The sequence below is a fragment of the Emys orbicularis genome, chromosome 5 (assembly GCF_028017835.1).
Source record: "Emys orbicularis isolate rEmyOrb1 chromosome 5, rEmyOrb1.hap1, whole genome shotgun sequence".
Taxonomy (NCBI): Eukaryota; Metazoa; Chordata; order Testudines; family Emydidae; genus Emys; species Emys orbicularis.
Window position 1 is genome coordinate 94912414 of NC_088687.1, and position 14815 is coordinate 94927228.

General features: G+C 49.4%; 1 protein-coding gene across 1 annotated transcript in view; it reads right to left on the minus strand.

Moving 5' to 3' along the window:
• Positions 1-5702: 5702 nt before the first annotated feature.
• The window catches only part of CWH43 (cell wall biogenesis 43 C-terminal homolog), a 57156-nt gene continuing 48043 nt past the window's right edge, over positions 5703-14815 (minus strand). The window contains exons 15-16 of the mRNA XM_065405727.1: positions 12561-12716; positions 5703-5799 (exon numbers count right to left, since the gene is read on the minus strand). Of these exons, the coding sequence (XP_065261799.1) occupies positions 5703-5799; positions 12561-12716 (253 nt within the window). The remainder of the gene's footprint in view (positions 5800-12560; positions 12717-14815) is intronic.

Consider the following 14815-nt stretch of genomic DNA (forward strand, 5'->3'; position numbering starts at 1 on the left):
GGTCTGGACACCCTGAGAGGCCAGGATGCGTATAAACATCCTGGAATTGAGAGCAGTCCATTGTGTGTGCCAGGCATTTCTCCCTCTCATTCGGTCCCAACACATTGAATTAGTCTCCCACAACATCACAGCAGTAGTATACATCAGACAGGGTGGCGCAAAGTTCCCCTCCCTCTGTTCCAAGTCCATTCACCTTTGGAATTTGATGCAGCAAACACAATGTGATGATCCAAGCCATGTATCTCCCAGGCATTCAAAATTTCCTGGCCAACGCACTCAGAAGGACATTCTATTTCAACCACAAGTGAAAACTGCACACTGCCACACTCTGATACCTCTTCCATGAATGTGGCACCCCACATTGGGATCTCTTTGCTACTCAAGAGAACTGCAAGCTGCTCCTTTATTGTTCCAGGGGAGCCACAAGGGAGGACTCACAGGGCAATGCTCTTCTCCTCCCCTGGACATACAACCTCCACTACGCCTTCCCCCCTGTAGTGGGGCGGCTCCCCCACTCCAGCGGAAAAAGGGTTAAAGTCAGCCCTGGGAGAGGGTTGTGGCTGAGAGCTGCTAAGCTGGGCTGATTGGGGAAGGAGCTGCAGCTGGGCCACGCCCCAATCAGGCCACAGCTGGCCTGTATAAAAAGGCTGTGAGCCAGCGGCCCAGAAGTCTCTCTCCAGGTTGGGAGAGACCATGGCCTGGCTGCCTGCAGAAAGGGTGCTGGAAGTGAAGCAGGGCTGGGGAGAGCCAGAGGAGCAGGGGAGCTCTGGCCTGGAAACCTCTGCAGGCCTAGTATAAGGCCAAATAGGTACTGAGGTTGCAGGGGCAGCCCAAGGGTAAGTGGAGGCAGCAGGTCCAAACCTCCCTTGCCGGTGATGAGTGGCTTTTACACTGCAGTCTGCCCCAGGGAGTGGGGGCTTGGTGATGACTGGCAGTAGCCCAGACTGAGGCAAGGTGGGGATTAGAGGGTTGGGGGTTCCCTGGGGAGGGGAGACCCATATCTGTGGGGGTACTGCCAGGGGGAAGCACCCCAGCCTGAAAGGGGCACCAGGGTCCAGGAGGGACACGGGGCCGGCGGCAAGCTGGACACCGGCCTGCAGAGGGCGCCCAGGCTGGAAAAGAGCTAATTCCCTGAGACGACCAGCAGGGGGAGACCCACACCTTTACACCCCCCCATCCCCATCCCCATCCTCCTCCCCTAGACATGCAACGTCCACTATGCCCTTCCCTCCCATCCCCCTCCTCCTGCAAATGAAAAGCAAGATTTGCTGTTATTGCACTACCATAATACTTATAGGCCTGCTCTGGCCCTGTCAGTTTTGGTTCATGGACCTCCTCAGACTCTCCACCCACAAGGCACTCCACCTTTGAATGCTCCTGGATCTCCTCACAAAGATTGGGGCCAGATCTGGCATCCCCATCTCACAGCCTTTTTGGATGGTGCTCAGGGGTAGACAGCACATGCTCCTCCCCAGTGTGACTCATCCTTACCCAAAACAGGGGGGCATCCACCAGGGCCTGCTACCAAGCCAAATGGAAATGTTTCACCTTCTGGGCTCACCACCCACCGAGTACGATATCTGTACCTGTCATCTACTACCTTCTCGAGCTCTAAACATCAAGCCTTTCCTCAGCCTTTACAAGTCCATTTGGCAGCACTTAGTGCCTTTCACCCCACTGTGGATGGCACCATCCATGTGTTTACACACCATACCACCGTCCATTTCATGAAAGGTCTCCTCAATACCTTCCCACCAGTACTCAAGCCCACACCCCCGTGAGACCTTAATCTCATTCTCTCCACCCTCATGAAGCCACTGGCAACGGGCTCCCTCTCCCATTTCTCCATAAAGGTGCTGTCCTTAGCGGCATTACCTCAGCCAGACAGGTCAGTGAACTGGTGGATGGTTTCCTTACAGCTACACCCTAAATTGCTCCCGAAGGTAATGTCAGAGTTCCACCTAAATCAATGCATCCACTTACATGTCTCCTGTCCAAAACCACACGCCTCCCACATAGACAGGATCCTGCATTCCCTTGACGTCTGCCATGAAATGGCATTCTGCCTCCATAGGACCTGCGCCTTTTGCACATTGCCAAAACTCTTTGTAGCCACTGCCAACCAATCGAGGGGCACTGGAATGGAGGGCTCAAGGAGGCCATGCCCCCCTCACTTTTAAAAGTGGGAGGACTAGTCCCTCCCACTTTTTACAAACGAAAACACCTTAGGGTGGGGAGCACCAGGCTCACTCTGCTTTGGAGAGGCACCACATCAGCAGCAGCACCCGCCCCTGTTCCAGGGTGACCAGATGTCCCAATTTTATAGGGACAGTCCCGATTTTGGGGTCTTTTTCTTATATAGGCTCCTATTACCCTACATCCCCTGTCCCGATTTTTCACATTTGCTGTCTGGTCGCCCTACCCCTGTTCACCTAGGGCCACCCCACCTCCTATCGGCATCTCATGGGCAGGCTCTGTGTGTGGCTGCAGCTCCCAGCCTGGCTCCACAGAGGGCCCATTCCAGGCAGAGGAATGCAACCAGCTGAATGGCTGTTCTGGCACCACAGCAGCCTCTGGTGGGTAAAAGGTGGAACTGCAGCACTTCTTGGGCAGAGTGTATTCTGTCCGACAGGGGTGTGGGCTTGACTACTGTTGGGAAGGTCCTGAGGAGACCTTTCATGAAATGGACAGTGGTAGGGTGTGTAAACACATGGATAGCACTATCCGCAGTGGCGCAGAATTCCCCCAGGAGTAGAAGTTCATGAAAGCACCCTGCCAGTGAAGCCAGGTTAGGTCAGACAGAGTGGGACACACAGGGCTGCTGTGGGGATCACAGACTGGGATTCAGAACGGCTAGTAAGGGGAATAGATTAGGGTGTGGGCTCAGGAGCTAGTGGGGTGACAGCATTGAGCCAGGGGCTGAATGGGAGTGGGGGTGTAGGGCCACATGGGTATGGAAGGTGTGGGGACAGGGGCAGATGTGCCTGACTGAATGGGAGAGGCTTGGGGTCAGCCACGGTTAGCATGGGGGAGGCTACCCAACTCCCTAACAATTCCTCCGCCCCGCCCCCTCCTCCCCCCAAAAACCTGCTCTATACTTCTCCAACCCATACCCAACAATCCACCAAGTTCACTCCAGGCTCCTTCCCTCTCCCTCAGCTCCTCCATTACCCCTGACTCCCCCAAGCCTTTGCACTACTTCTGACGGGTGCAGGAAATATGTTTCTGTATTGTAGTTTAAATGAATTACTCAAAGTTCTGTATTAACATGCCTAGTAAGGAATCTATTTGTCAAAAAAAAAATTACCAGAATCTTTTCTTTTGTCTGTTTTGTTACAGACACACTTGCTGACAGGTATTTTGAAATAAATTACCAAAATAATTGAAACTAGTGTGATTATACTGTGTTATTTTGACAAATAAAATATGCAGAATTTTGCAGAATTTAAAAATATTGTGCACAGAATTTTTAAAAATTTGGCACAGAATTTTTTATTTTTTGGTGCAGAATTCCCCCTGGAGTAGAAATTCTGACACTGCTATCCTGACGTGTGGATCCCTAGGTGCTTGTACTGTGAATTTTTGGTGTGCACATACACAGCTATATTGATCTCATTGTGCTGGTAGTGCTAGTTCCCTGGTGTAATGGTGACATTATGCTAGGAATATGAATCTTGAAAATAGTGCCCTGCTGTGATGGTCACTCTGGGCTGTTAATGTGAATCCTCCATTTTTGTTTGCAGTGTTGTTGTAGCCCTGTTGTTCCCAGGATATTAGAGAGATAAGGTGGACGAGGTAATATCTTTTATTGGACCAACTTCTGTTGGTGAGAGAGACAAACTTTCAAGCCACACAGAGCTCTTCTTACTTCTGTTGGTGAGAGAGACAAGCTTCTGAGCTTACGCAGAGTTCTTCTTCAGGTCTGTAAGCTTGAAGCCTTGTCTCTCTCACCAACAGAAGCTGGTCCAATAAAAGATATTACCTCACCCACCTTATCTCTCTAATGTGAATCCTGTAATTATGGCCCTGTTGGGTACATCCTAATATACTGAGAGTATGAATCTTGGCCACTAGAGGCAGTATGTAAATCTTGATGCTAATAGCTTGCTGTTTAGATCTTACTCCGCTCTGAGCCTGGGAGTTTTAATTTTGGCATGTGTATCCTGATGGCAATCCATGAAGACAGTGGAATTTGGAAATAAGGTGAACACAGGGCCAGTCTTACGGGTGGGCACTGTGGTCAAGAGGCAAGGAGTGGGGTGGACTTGGGGTGTGAGGCCATAGAAGGGAGCTCAGGGCAATTGAGAGGGAGGCAGCGGGATCCCAGGGCAATGGGCAGGGGAGCGGATTCCTCTGCCACTTTGGCCTTGCCCCCCCCCCACACACTTTTACAAAGGTTCCAGCATCTTGGCCAAGCCCTCTCCTCTCAATGAATTTTCAAATAGGTCTCCAGGTGCATCCACATATGCTACACCTTATCCAGCATACTGCTGCCTGATAGGATCACAGCACACTCTACACGAGCCCAAGCAGCCACATCGACCTGCCTAGCGGACGTCTCATGGCAAGACATCTGTCATGCAGCAATGTGGCACTCTATACACATGTTCACATTGCACTATGCCATCGCCCAAGCGACAGCAGCAGACCATGTCATGCTACAGATTTCATTCCTCTCACATCCTTGGACCCACCTCCATGCTGATCATTGCTCACTACTCACCCATGTTTGGAATACATATAGGAACCATCCCTCTAAGAAGAAGAGGACATTACTCACCTGTAACTGGAGGTTCTCTGAGATGTGTGGTCCCTATTTGTATTTAATACCCACCCTCCATCCCCGCTGCTGCAGACTGGACTACTCAATGGTATGAGGAATACTGGGATGGCATCAACCTGCATGGCCTATTATACCCTCGGTTGCAAGCATGAGGGGACACATGATGCACATGCAGGTCAACGGACACTGCTAAGAAAACCTTCCAGCTCTGGCGCATGGCACGCATGCACACCCATGTTTGGAATACAAATAGGGACCATACATCTCAAATAGCCACCAGTTACAGGCAAGTAACCTCCTTTTCAAATTCTCTATGCTGCTCTGTTCCTTCTTATTGCTCAGTTGGTGCAAAAGAAGTAGAAACTAACTGCATCCCTCTTGCTCATGATTCTCTCAGCACAGGGAAGTCATTAGGAGATACAGAGATTGCACACCCACCCTCCCTGAATCCCCCAATGCAGGGGACATGTCAGGTCAGGGGGATATGTTCAACTGGCAATTAGTCTCTTGAGAACCATTACCAGCTAGTACAAGAAAAAGCTGCATCAGGGGAAATGAACAACCTATAACCAGTTCCCTGACAGTCCCCACGCTCTGCTTTGATGAGCGTAAAGCAGAGAATCTGGCCTACATGTTGTCCACTTACTGGACAAACTTGTCATTATAAAATCTAACAAAACCTTCCCTCTCTCCCACATTAATGACTATTTTGATTGGTAATTTCTTTCTTTAAAAAACAAAAAGAGTGAACCTTAAAGAAAAGGTTTAACAATTTCATAAGTTATTAGTCATCACATATTGCAAGACATTGACAATATTATGTAGCCTGGAAGATGCTCAGTCTCTAAAAGGTGTAGTTTTGGTTGGTTGGCAGTTTGATTTAAATCTACAGACCTCTCTTTCTGGTCACATTGATGTGTTATTTCCTCATTCTAGTCTGTTTAAAATACTTGGGAGTACTCATATGAAAATGATGAATATGTTCGTAGTTATGTCCATCTTTGTAGGATCCAAACCTAAGAAAAAATAATTAACAAAGTAAAATCATTACAACGTAGCTACAATGAATTAACCCATGCAATTAAATCACACAATTTTATAATGTAATTAACATTTAATCTGAACAATTGTTTTTAAACTAGGCTTCATTTTAGAGTAGACTTGTTGAGAATACATTTTTTTCAAAAGCAAAGATGGGAGAAAAAAAGCAAGAATGTCTGAAAGGCAAATCACACAGAATGACAGGTCTGAAGCAAAAATAGAAAGTTCCTTTTAGGAAAACAAAACATTTAGTCTATTACAGCAATATGCCACAAAAGTCTATTTGTATCAGAATCAGCAGCTACATCCTGGTACAAGTAAATCATAATTACCTATATGCTCTAGTTATGAAGGAGTGAGTATAATAAACACATTTAAATATGCAGTGTAAACAGGGCGGCTCCAGGCACCAGAGCAGCAAGCGCGTGCCTGGGGCAGCAAGCCACGGGGGGCAGCCTGCCGGTCTCTGTGAGGGCAGCAGTCAGGCTGCCTTTGGTGGCATGCCTGCGGGAGGTCCGCCGGTCCCACGGCTTTGGCGGCGGGTACGCCGAAGGCGCGGGACCGGTGGACCTCCCGCAGGCATGCCACCGAATCCACGTGACCAGCGGACCGCCCGCAGGCGTGCCGCCGAAAGCCGCCTGACTGCCGTGTGCTTGGGGCGGCAAAAACCATAGCGCCGCCCCGAGTATAAATGATTACATGATGGCCCAATACTCTGGATATTCCATAAATGGAACTTCATCTGAATGAGAGTTGCACAGATGCAGTGAAATCCTGGCCCCACTGAAATCAATGGGAGTTTTGCTGTTGACTTTAATGAAGACAGGATTTCACCCGTGGAGTGCCTGAAGGCTCAGACCCACTGTTTGTCCAGACTCCCCTATTCTTAAAATTATGCCAAAAAGTTGTAAGCCCTAGATGAATGGAGAGAAGTATATTGCATATCACACTTAAACATGTAGATTTTAATAACTGCTAGACTATGACTGAGGTTTTCTTTTACAAAAAGATCAGCATTGTTTATTAACAATTCCAGCATTAGCTAGACATATACAAAGAATAGAAAATTTCTTTTTAAAAATTATAGTTAAAAAGGTAAAGCTTGTTCTTGGGAGCTGTCATTTTCCTGCTTTCAAGCAGGAGTAAAAGAAATTAGAACAGGAAGAAACTCGCTCTGCATTGAAATAAATGGAGAAAGATCAGGACTTGATTATGGATTTTAGGTAAGTTTCAACACATGGAACAGATTGTGGAAATCTTCAATCACATGCATAACCCAACTGACATCAGTCCCTAAAAAACAAATACTGAAATTTACCTCATGAAACTTAAGTACTTCTCCCACTGATTTCAGTGAAGAACAAATTTCCTTTCTATCCTTATTTCTCTTACTTCCTGTGTATTAGCAGGAAAACGGCACCATCTGCCTCCAAAAACTCTTTTTCTGTAACACTTGTTCTGTTATGACTACATACTATTCTAGACAGATGCAACAATTAAAAATCTTCACGTGTTTAGCATTTATATTGTATTTTATAAAGAGGTGCAGAGGAACATGCAACCCACATTGACTTTAAAAGGAGTCATGAATTAATCCACACATCACCAATGTGAGGTAGGTATCTTCACTTCACAGAGCTGTACACTGGGGTACAGAAAGGCTAAATAACTCAAGGCATATGGCAAATCAGTGGAAGAAATTAATTAGAAATAAGGGGCTCTGGCCTCCTGATCTTGTGCTCCAGTACAGCAGACCATGTTATATTTATAAAACCCAGTTTTGTTCCTGTGACCGAAAAGCCCCCTGTATTCACCCCTATACACTACTGTAATAATCTTTGTACAAAATATGCCTTGTTAGGTATCATTTAAAAACTAATAACTCATTGGTCAATAATATGGTAAAATGTGTGTAGCAACATTAAATGCAAAGTTTTGAAATCCCCCTGCATGATGTTCTTTGCACATGTTCAAAATCACACAGCCCTACCCAGACAGAAGTATCCTGGATGAAATGTGTGTTTCTTCTTCGAGTGCTTGCTCATATCGATTCCAATTAGGTGTGCGCACGCCGCGTGCACGATCGTCGGAGAATTTTCTACCCTAGCAACACCCGGTGGGTCGGCTGGGGAGCCCCCTGGAGTGGCGCCTTCATGGCGCTGGATATATACCCCAGCCGGCCCAGCGCCCCCTCAGTTCCTTCTTACCGCCCGTGATGGTCGTTGGAACTGTGGAGCACGGCACAGCTGTCCTCCATTCTCCCTAGCTTTCCTTGTTAGTTATTGTTGTAGATAGTTCTTAGTTGTATAGTTATAGATTTAGTATAGTTTAGTAGTTTAATAGCTGTTATAGAGTAGTTATAAGTAGTTAGCGGGGGTAAGGGGGTTTTCATCTCCCCCTTTCCCCCCAGCATGCAGCCGGGCTCATGCCCAAGGCTCCTGGCTTTAAACCGTGCGCGACCTGCGCTAAGCCTATGCCAACGGGAGACCCCCACGACTCCTGTCTAAAGTATCTAGGGGAGTCTCACCAGACTGATAAGTGCAGGATCTGCAAGGCTTTTCGGCCCAGGACCAAAAAGGAGCGGGACTTTCGTCCCAAACAGCTCCTTATGGAGGCGGCACTTAGCCCAGACACTCCTTCGGCACGCCAAGCTCCGGCACCGAATGCCTCAGTGCGCAGCGCTCCAGCGGCGGCCTCGGGTACTGCACCGCGAGGAGACGCGGATAAGACCCCACGGCACCGTCCTCCATCGGCACCGCGTCCGCCGCAAGCCCCTCGGCGCTGTTCCCTGTCTCCGGGTCACAAGAGACCCCGTAAAACACAGGAGACTGCCACGCAACAGCAGGCGCCGGCGCCCCCCACACTGACTGCGGAGTCGCGTCCGGCATCGGAACGTCCGAGGTTACAGGCGCCGTCATCGACACCGTTGACTCCGGCACCGGTAGCAGGGCCGTTGAGTCCGGTGCGGACTGGCTCCCCGCCCCGTTCCGTGGTTGAGCCATGTCTCCCGTCCACGCCGGAGACGTTTGCGACGGCGAGAGACCTCATTGTCCTTACGGAACCGGCACCGTCTCAGACCGCGGCACTGCATCCGCTCCGCACGGTGCAATCCAGGGGCAAGCCTGCCCTGCTACGCCCTCCATCTCTGAGCGTGGACTCTCGGCACCGCTCCCGGTCTCGGAGCAGGTCCCGATGCCACTCGCAGTCCCGGCACCGGTCTTCATCACGGCGCCGGTCGTACTCGCAGCCCAGCTCTTCCTCCTGGCACCGGTCCACCTCTCGGCACCGACCTGAGCATTGGTACCGCTCAGAGTCCCGACACAGTTCCCGGCACCGGTATGAGCGCCGATCCCGTTCGAGAGGCTGCTCCCAGCACCGATTCTACAGACGGTCATCTTCGCGATCCAGATCTGGGTCCCGGTACCGGCATAGCCATCGGCACTGTTCTCGCTCCCGGTTCTGCTCCCCGGCACCACGCAGAGACCGCTCTCCCATGGACCGGCACCGCTCGGCACCGTTCCACGAGGAGCCAGCGCAATCATGCTCGGCACCGCCCTGGCCCTCAAGATCTGCATCTCGCTCTTCTGAAGGTGCCTCCCGCTCAGCCTATCCTGCTCATGGTCAGGCAGCGGACGACCTGGTCCATTGGCAGGATGGGGCAGAGGACCCTAGACAGGACCCTGCACATTGGTCTTTCTGGACCCCATGGGCATATCACCAGGCACAAGGGGCTCCACTAGCGGCCTCTCGCTCGGCACACTCGGAGTCCAGGGTACCGGAGGCCACCATTACCCGTCCTCCCCTAGGGGGTATGGAGGCTCCTGTGCCAACGTCCACGCAGGCCCCAGACCCCGGTACAGGGGATCCTGGACATCAGGGACCCTCGGACACAGACCCACCTCTGGATCCTTTACCCCCTGAGGCATCCTCCTCGTCTTCCCCAGATGAGGCGGTGGCGGGCACAACAACCTCGGGCCCACCCCCGATAGACCTCCGTGCCCACCAAGACCTGTTACGTAGGGTGGCACGGAACATGGATCTACAGGCAGAGTAGATAGTGGAAGTGGAGGACCCTGTGGTGAGCATCCTCTCAGCTGATGCCCCATCCCGGGTGGCGTTGCCCATCATCCGTACGATCCAAGCTAACGCCAACACCATATGGCAAACCCCTGCCTCCATCCCACCCACTGCCAGAGGGGCAGAGAGAAAATACTTTGTCCCCTCTAAAGACCATGAGTATCTTTATACCCACCCTCAGCCGTGTTCACCAGTGGTCTCCTCAGTGAACGCAAGAGAGCGCCATGGTCAACAGGCGGCAGCGCCCAAATCAAAGGACGCCAAGCGGTTTGATTTGTTCGGACGTAAGATTTACTCAGTGGGGGGTCTGCAGCTCAGAGCTGCAAACCAACAGGCACTCTTGAGCCGTTACGATTACAACTCATGGAACTCCATGGGTAAATTTAAGGAGTTGGTCCCCCAGGACTCGAGAGAGGAGTTTGGGGCCCTAGTAGAGGAAGATAAAAAGGTGGCTAGGACCTCCTTACAGGCCTCGCTAGACATAGCAGACTCTGCCGCTAGAACACTCGCTTCCGGTATAGCCATGAGACGCATTTCCTGGCTGCAGGTGTCTGGTTTGCTGCCAGAACTGCAACAGACCCTACAGGATCTGCCATTTGATGGTCAGAGGCTGTTCTCGGACAAGACGGACTCTCGGTTGCAGAGCCTAAAAGACTCCAGAACCATCATGCGCTCCCTGGGGATGCATGTCCCAGGACCCCAGCGCAGGCCATTTAGGCCCCAGGCCCAGAGGTTCTACCCTCCTCCTCCTCGTCCAAGACAGGACTTCCCCAGAAGGCGTGGACGAGGGGGTAGAAGGAGGTCAACCGGCCCCCAACCCGGTCAGAACCAAGGCCCTCCTAGACCACCTTCAGGGCCTAAACAAAATTTTTGATGGTGCGCTTGAGGACGGCACTCCTTGGACGTACGCAGGGCCCTTGCTTTCTATATCGAGTGTACAAAGCCGTTTAGGAAGACGACTTAACTCTTCGTTGCAGTGGCTGACCGGATGAAAGGCCTACCGGTCTCCTCGCAACGTATCTCCTCTTGGATCACGTCCTGTATCCGTGCTTGCTACAACTTGGCCGGTGCCCCGACGCCGCGCCTCACCGCCCATTCCACGAGAGCCCAAGCCTTCTCGACTGCCTTCCTGGCTCACGTCCCGATCCACGACATTTGTAGAGCGGCAGTTTGGTCATCGGTTCACACCTTTGCCGCTCACTATGCGCTTGAACAGCAGTCTAGAGACGATGCTGCATTTGGATCAGCGGTTATGCACTCAGCGATGTCTCACTCCGACCCCACCGCCTAGGTAAGGCTTGGTAGTCACCTAATTGGAATCGATATGAGCAAGCACTCTAAGAAGAACAAACAGTTACTCACCTTTGTAACTGTTGTTCTTCGAGATGTGTTGCTCATATCCATTCCAAACCCGCCCCCCTTCCCCACTGTCGGAGTAGCCGGCAAGAAGAAACTGAGGGGGCGCTGGGCCGGCTGGGGTATATATCCAGCGCCATGAAGGCGCCACTCCAGGGGGCTCCCCAGCCGACCCACCGGGTGTTGCTAGGGTAGAAAATTCTCCGACGATCGTGCACACGGCGCGCGCACACCTAATTGGAATGGATATGAGCAACACATCTCGAAGAACAACAGTTACAAAGATGAGTAACCGTTTTTTACCTCAATTTATATATAAATAGTAAACCGGGTGTTTGAGACAGTAGGGAGAGGAGATGGCAGGAGACAGAGAAAATTTGTATTTCAGCAAATACTGGTGAGAAGAAAGAACATGGAGCCTCCTTCACCAGACTCCAGGTCACCTTCTTTACTCTTTGAATAAACCATTCTTTGAGGGGTAACTCTCAAAAGAATCCACTTCAAGGGTTAACTGGACTATAAAAGAAAGGGGAAAGAAAACCCAAGGGATCTGTCTCTCTCTCTCCCCTAAGAAGACAAAGGAACCAGCCCTTTGACTTTGAGGGGTGACCCTGACCGAAGAATTTGGTCAGCCGCATGCCTGGAAACATATGATAAGGATTTTACCTTGAACCAAGTCTAGCATGTTTAAGTTTTAGCTGCTAGAAAGCGTTTTATCTTTAAACCATTTCTGACTTTAATACCTTATACTTGTACTGTATTCACTTAACACCTCTCTTTGTAGTTAAATAAACTTGTATTTTTAATCTAATCCAATGTTATGTTTCAACTGACCTGTTTGGTAATTCCAGTTAAAGTAGCAAACTGTTGAATATCTACCCTTTACAGGGGGAACAGACCTTTAATAACTTAATTGTCCAGGAGAGAGTGGGACAATGCAGAATGCACATTTTAGGAAAATTTGGGATGGGGAGTGTGTTAGGGTCATCCTGAAAGGCTGGTGGAAGCCAGAGAGTGACTGGAACATTGCCAACAGGCTGCTGGGGTCTGAGGTGCTGAACCAGGGTTGCACCTACAATCAGACACTCAGGGTGTAACATGCTGTTAGGCTGTTTGTGAGTAGCCCTGGTTGGGAGCTACCACAGTAAAGCATTGTGAGGCACCCAAGGTTGCAGAACAGGTGGTGAAAACCCCTCACTGGTCTGGATTACACCCGAATGTGACAGTTCCTCAAGTTTTCCCTTTTTGGTAATACAAATAAATAAATAATTATCATCTTCAAATGTTTTTCTAATACGCTGACCTTGGATTGAAATGGATGTCCTCAGGAACTTGGCTGGGGTCAATGATGATTTTGTCATTGTCAACATAATTATCCAAGTCATCTGGGATCCTAAATTTGGCCATCTGAACTTCTGAATCACTCAGGCCAGCATGAGAAACGCGGGCATAACCCAACCTATCACATCCAAACACAGAATTACTTTGAAGAAATAGCTCAAAGTCAAATCACCACATTAAAGCCTTTTTAAATCAGTGTCTTTAACAGTTATTTTAACCCACCAATATAATTCTTTTCATTTCTATAGCACCTTTCATCCAAAGATCTCAAAGCACTCTACACACATAAGCTTCACAACACAATTTTGCATATGGAAAAACTCAGAAACAGTGTAAGTGCCTGAGATTACACGGCAAGTCAGATGTAGGACTACGAATATTATTTAGAAAGCATTATGTTGTAGTTTACAATCATTAGAATATATTGGTATGTCTCAACAACTTTTTTCAATTAAACCATTTTGAAAGTTTCCAATAAATATTCAGGGAAGAGAAGTGAACTTAAAATACATGCGTAATAATAAAAGTTGTGTTATAAATGGCATCTCACTCAATACAGCTTTTCTCTGTGTATTCAGTCTCCTTATGGATAATATAGTTTACTACTTTCTATTCCTGTTAACACTGCAGACTCTATACAGCTATGTCAGAGTGACCTCGATTCTATTCTGGTTCATGAATCACCAACAGAATTATTTACTAGGGGCTCAATCCTGCAAGTTGCTAAGCATCCAGCCCTGGTCCAGCAAAGCACTTAGAATGTGGTCAACTTTAAGCACATGAGTATTCTCACTGACATCAATGCAAAGCTTTGCTGGACAGGGGCCAGAGTGCCCAACACCTCACAAGATCAAGCCTCAAGATAACATTTCAGAATTTGTATCACTGGTGGTGATGAGTGAGCAAGAATTCCAGGATGAGATTGCAGACCTGGGATTTAGGAAAATAAAGTCTTTATGTATTAACCGAGCAGATTTGACCTGGAAGTCTTAGGCCTGGTCTACACTAGGCGTTTATGTCGAATTTAGCGCCGTTACATCGAATTAACCCTGCACCCGTCCACACCACGAGGCTATTTAGTTCGACATAGAGGTCTCTTAAATTCGACTTCTGTACTCCTCCCCAACGAGGGGAGTAGCGCTAAATTCGACATGGCCATATCGAATTAGGCTTGGTGTGGATGGAACTCGACGGTAATAGCTCCGGGAGCTATCCCACAGTGCACCACTCTGTTGACGCTCTGGACAGCAGTCCGAGCTCGGATGCTCTGACCAGCCACACAGGAAAAGCCCCGGGAAAATTTGAATTCCTTTTCCTGTCTGGGCAGTTTGAATCTCATTTCCTGTTTGGACATCGTGGCGAGCTCAGCAGCACTGGCAACGATGCAGAGCTCTCCAGCAGAGATGGCCGTGCAATCCCAGAATAGAAAGAGGGCCCCAGCATGGACTGATCGGGAAGTCTTGGATCTCATCGCTGTGTGGGGCGATGAGTCCGTGCTTTCCGAGCTGCGCTCCAAAAGACGGAACACAAAGATCTATGAGAAGATCTCTAAAGCCATGGCAGAGAGAGGATACAGCCGGGATGCAACGCAGTGCTGCGTGAAAATCAAGGAGCTGAGACAAGGCTACCAGAAGACCAAAGAGGCAAACGGACGATCCGGATCCCAGCCCCACACATCCCGTTTCTACGAGGCACTGCATTCCATCCTAGGTGCGGCCGCCACCACTACCCCACCACTGACCGTGGACTCTGAGGATGGGATATTGTCCACGGCCGCTTCCTCGGACATGTTAGCGGACGGGGAAGATGAGGAAGGAGATGAGGATGACGAGGCAGTCGACAGCGCTTACCAAGCTGATTTCCCCGACAGCCAGGAGCTCTTCATCACCCTTACAGAGATCCCCTACCAACCCTCCCCAGCATGTAACCCGGACACAGATTCAGGGGAAGGATCAAGCGGTAAGTGCTTTAAACATCTAAACATTTATTTTTTACAAAACTGGAATATTAAGAATAAGAACAATGTGTGATTCATGATTTCTTTACCCTGGGCGCTTAAGTATTCAGTTCCAACTATTTAAAAAAAATCTAACAGTGTCCGGTTGTGCATGATTCTGCTGCCCAAGCTGCTCCACTCTTTAGTCCCTGCCACTGCAGCTATATTAAAATCCGGTCAATATGTCCGGGGATAGAGCAATAATCCTCCACGGACATCTC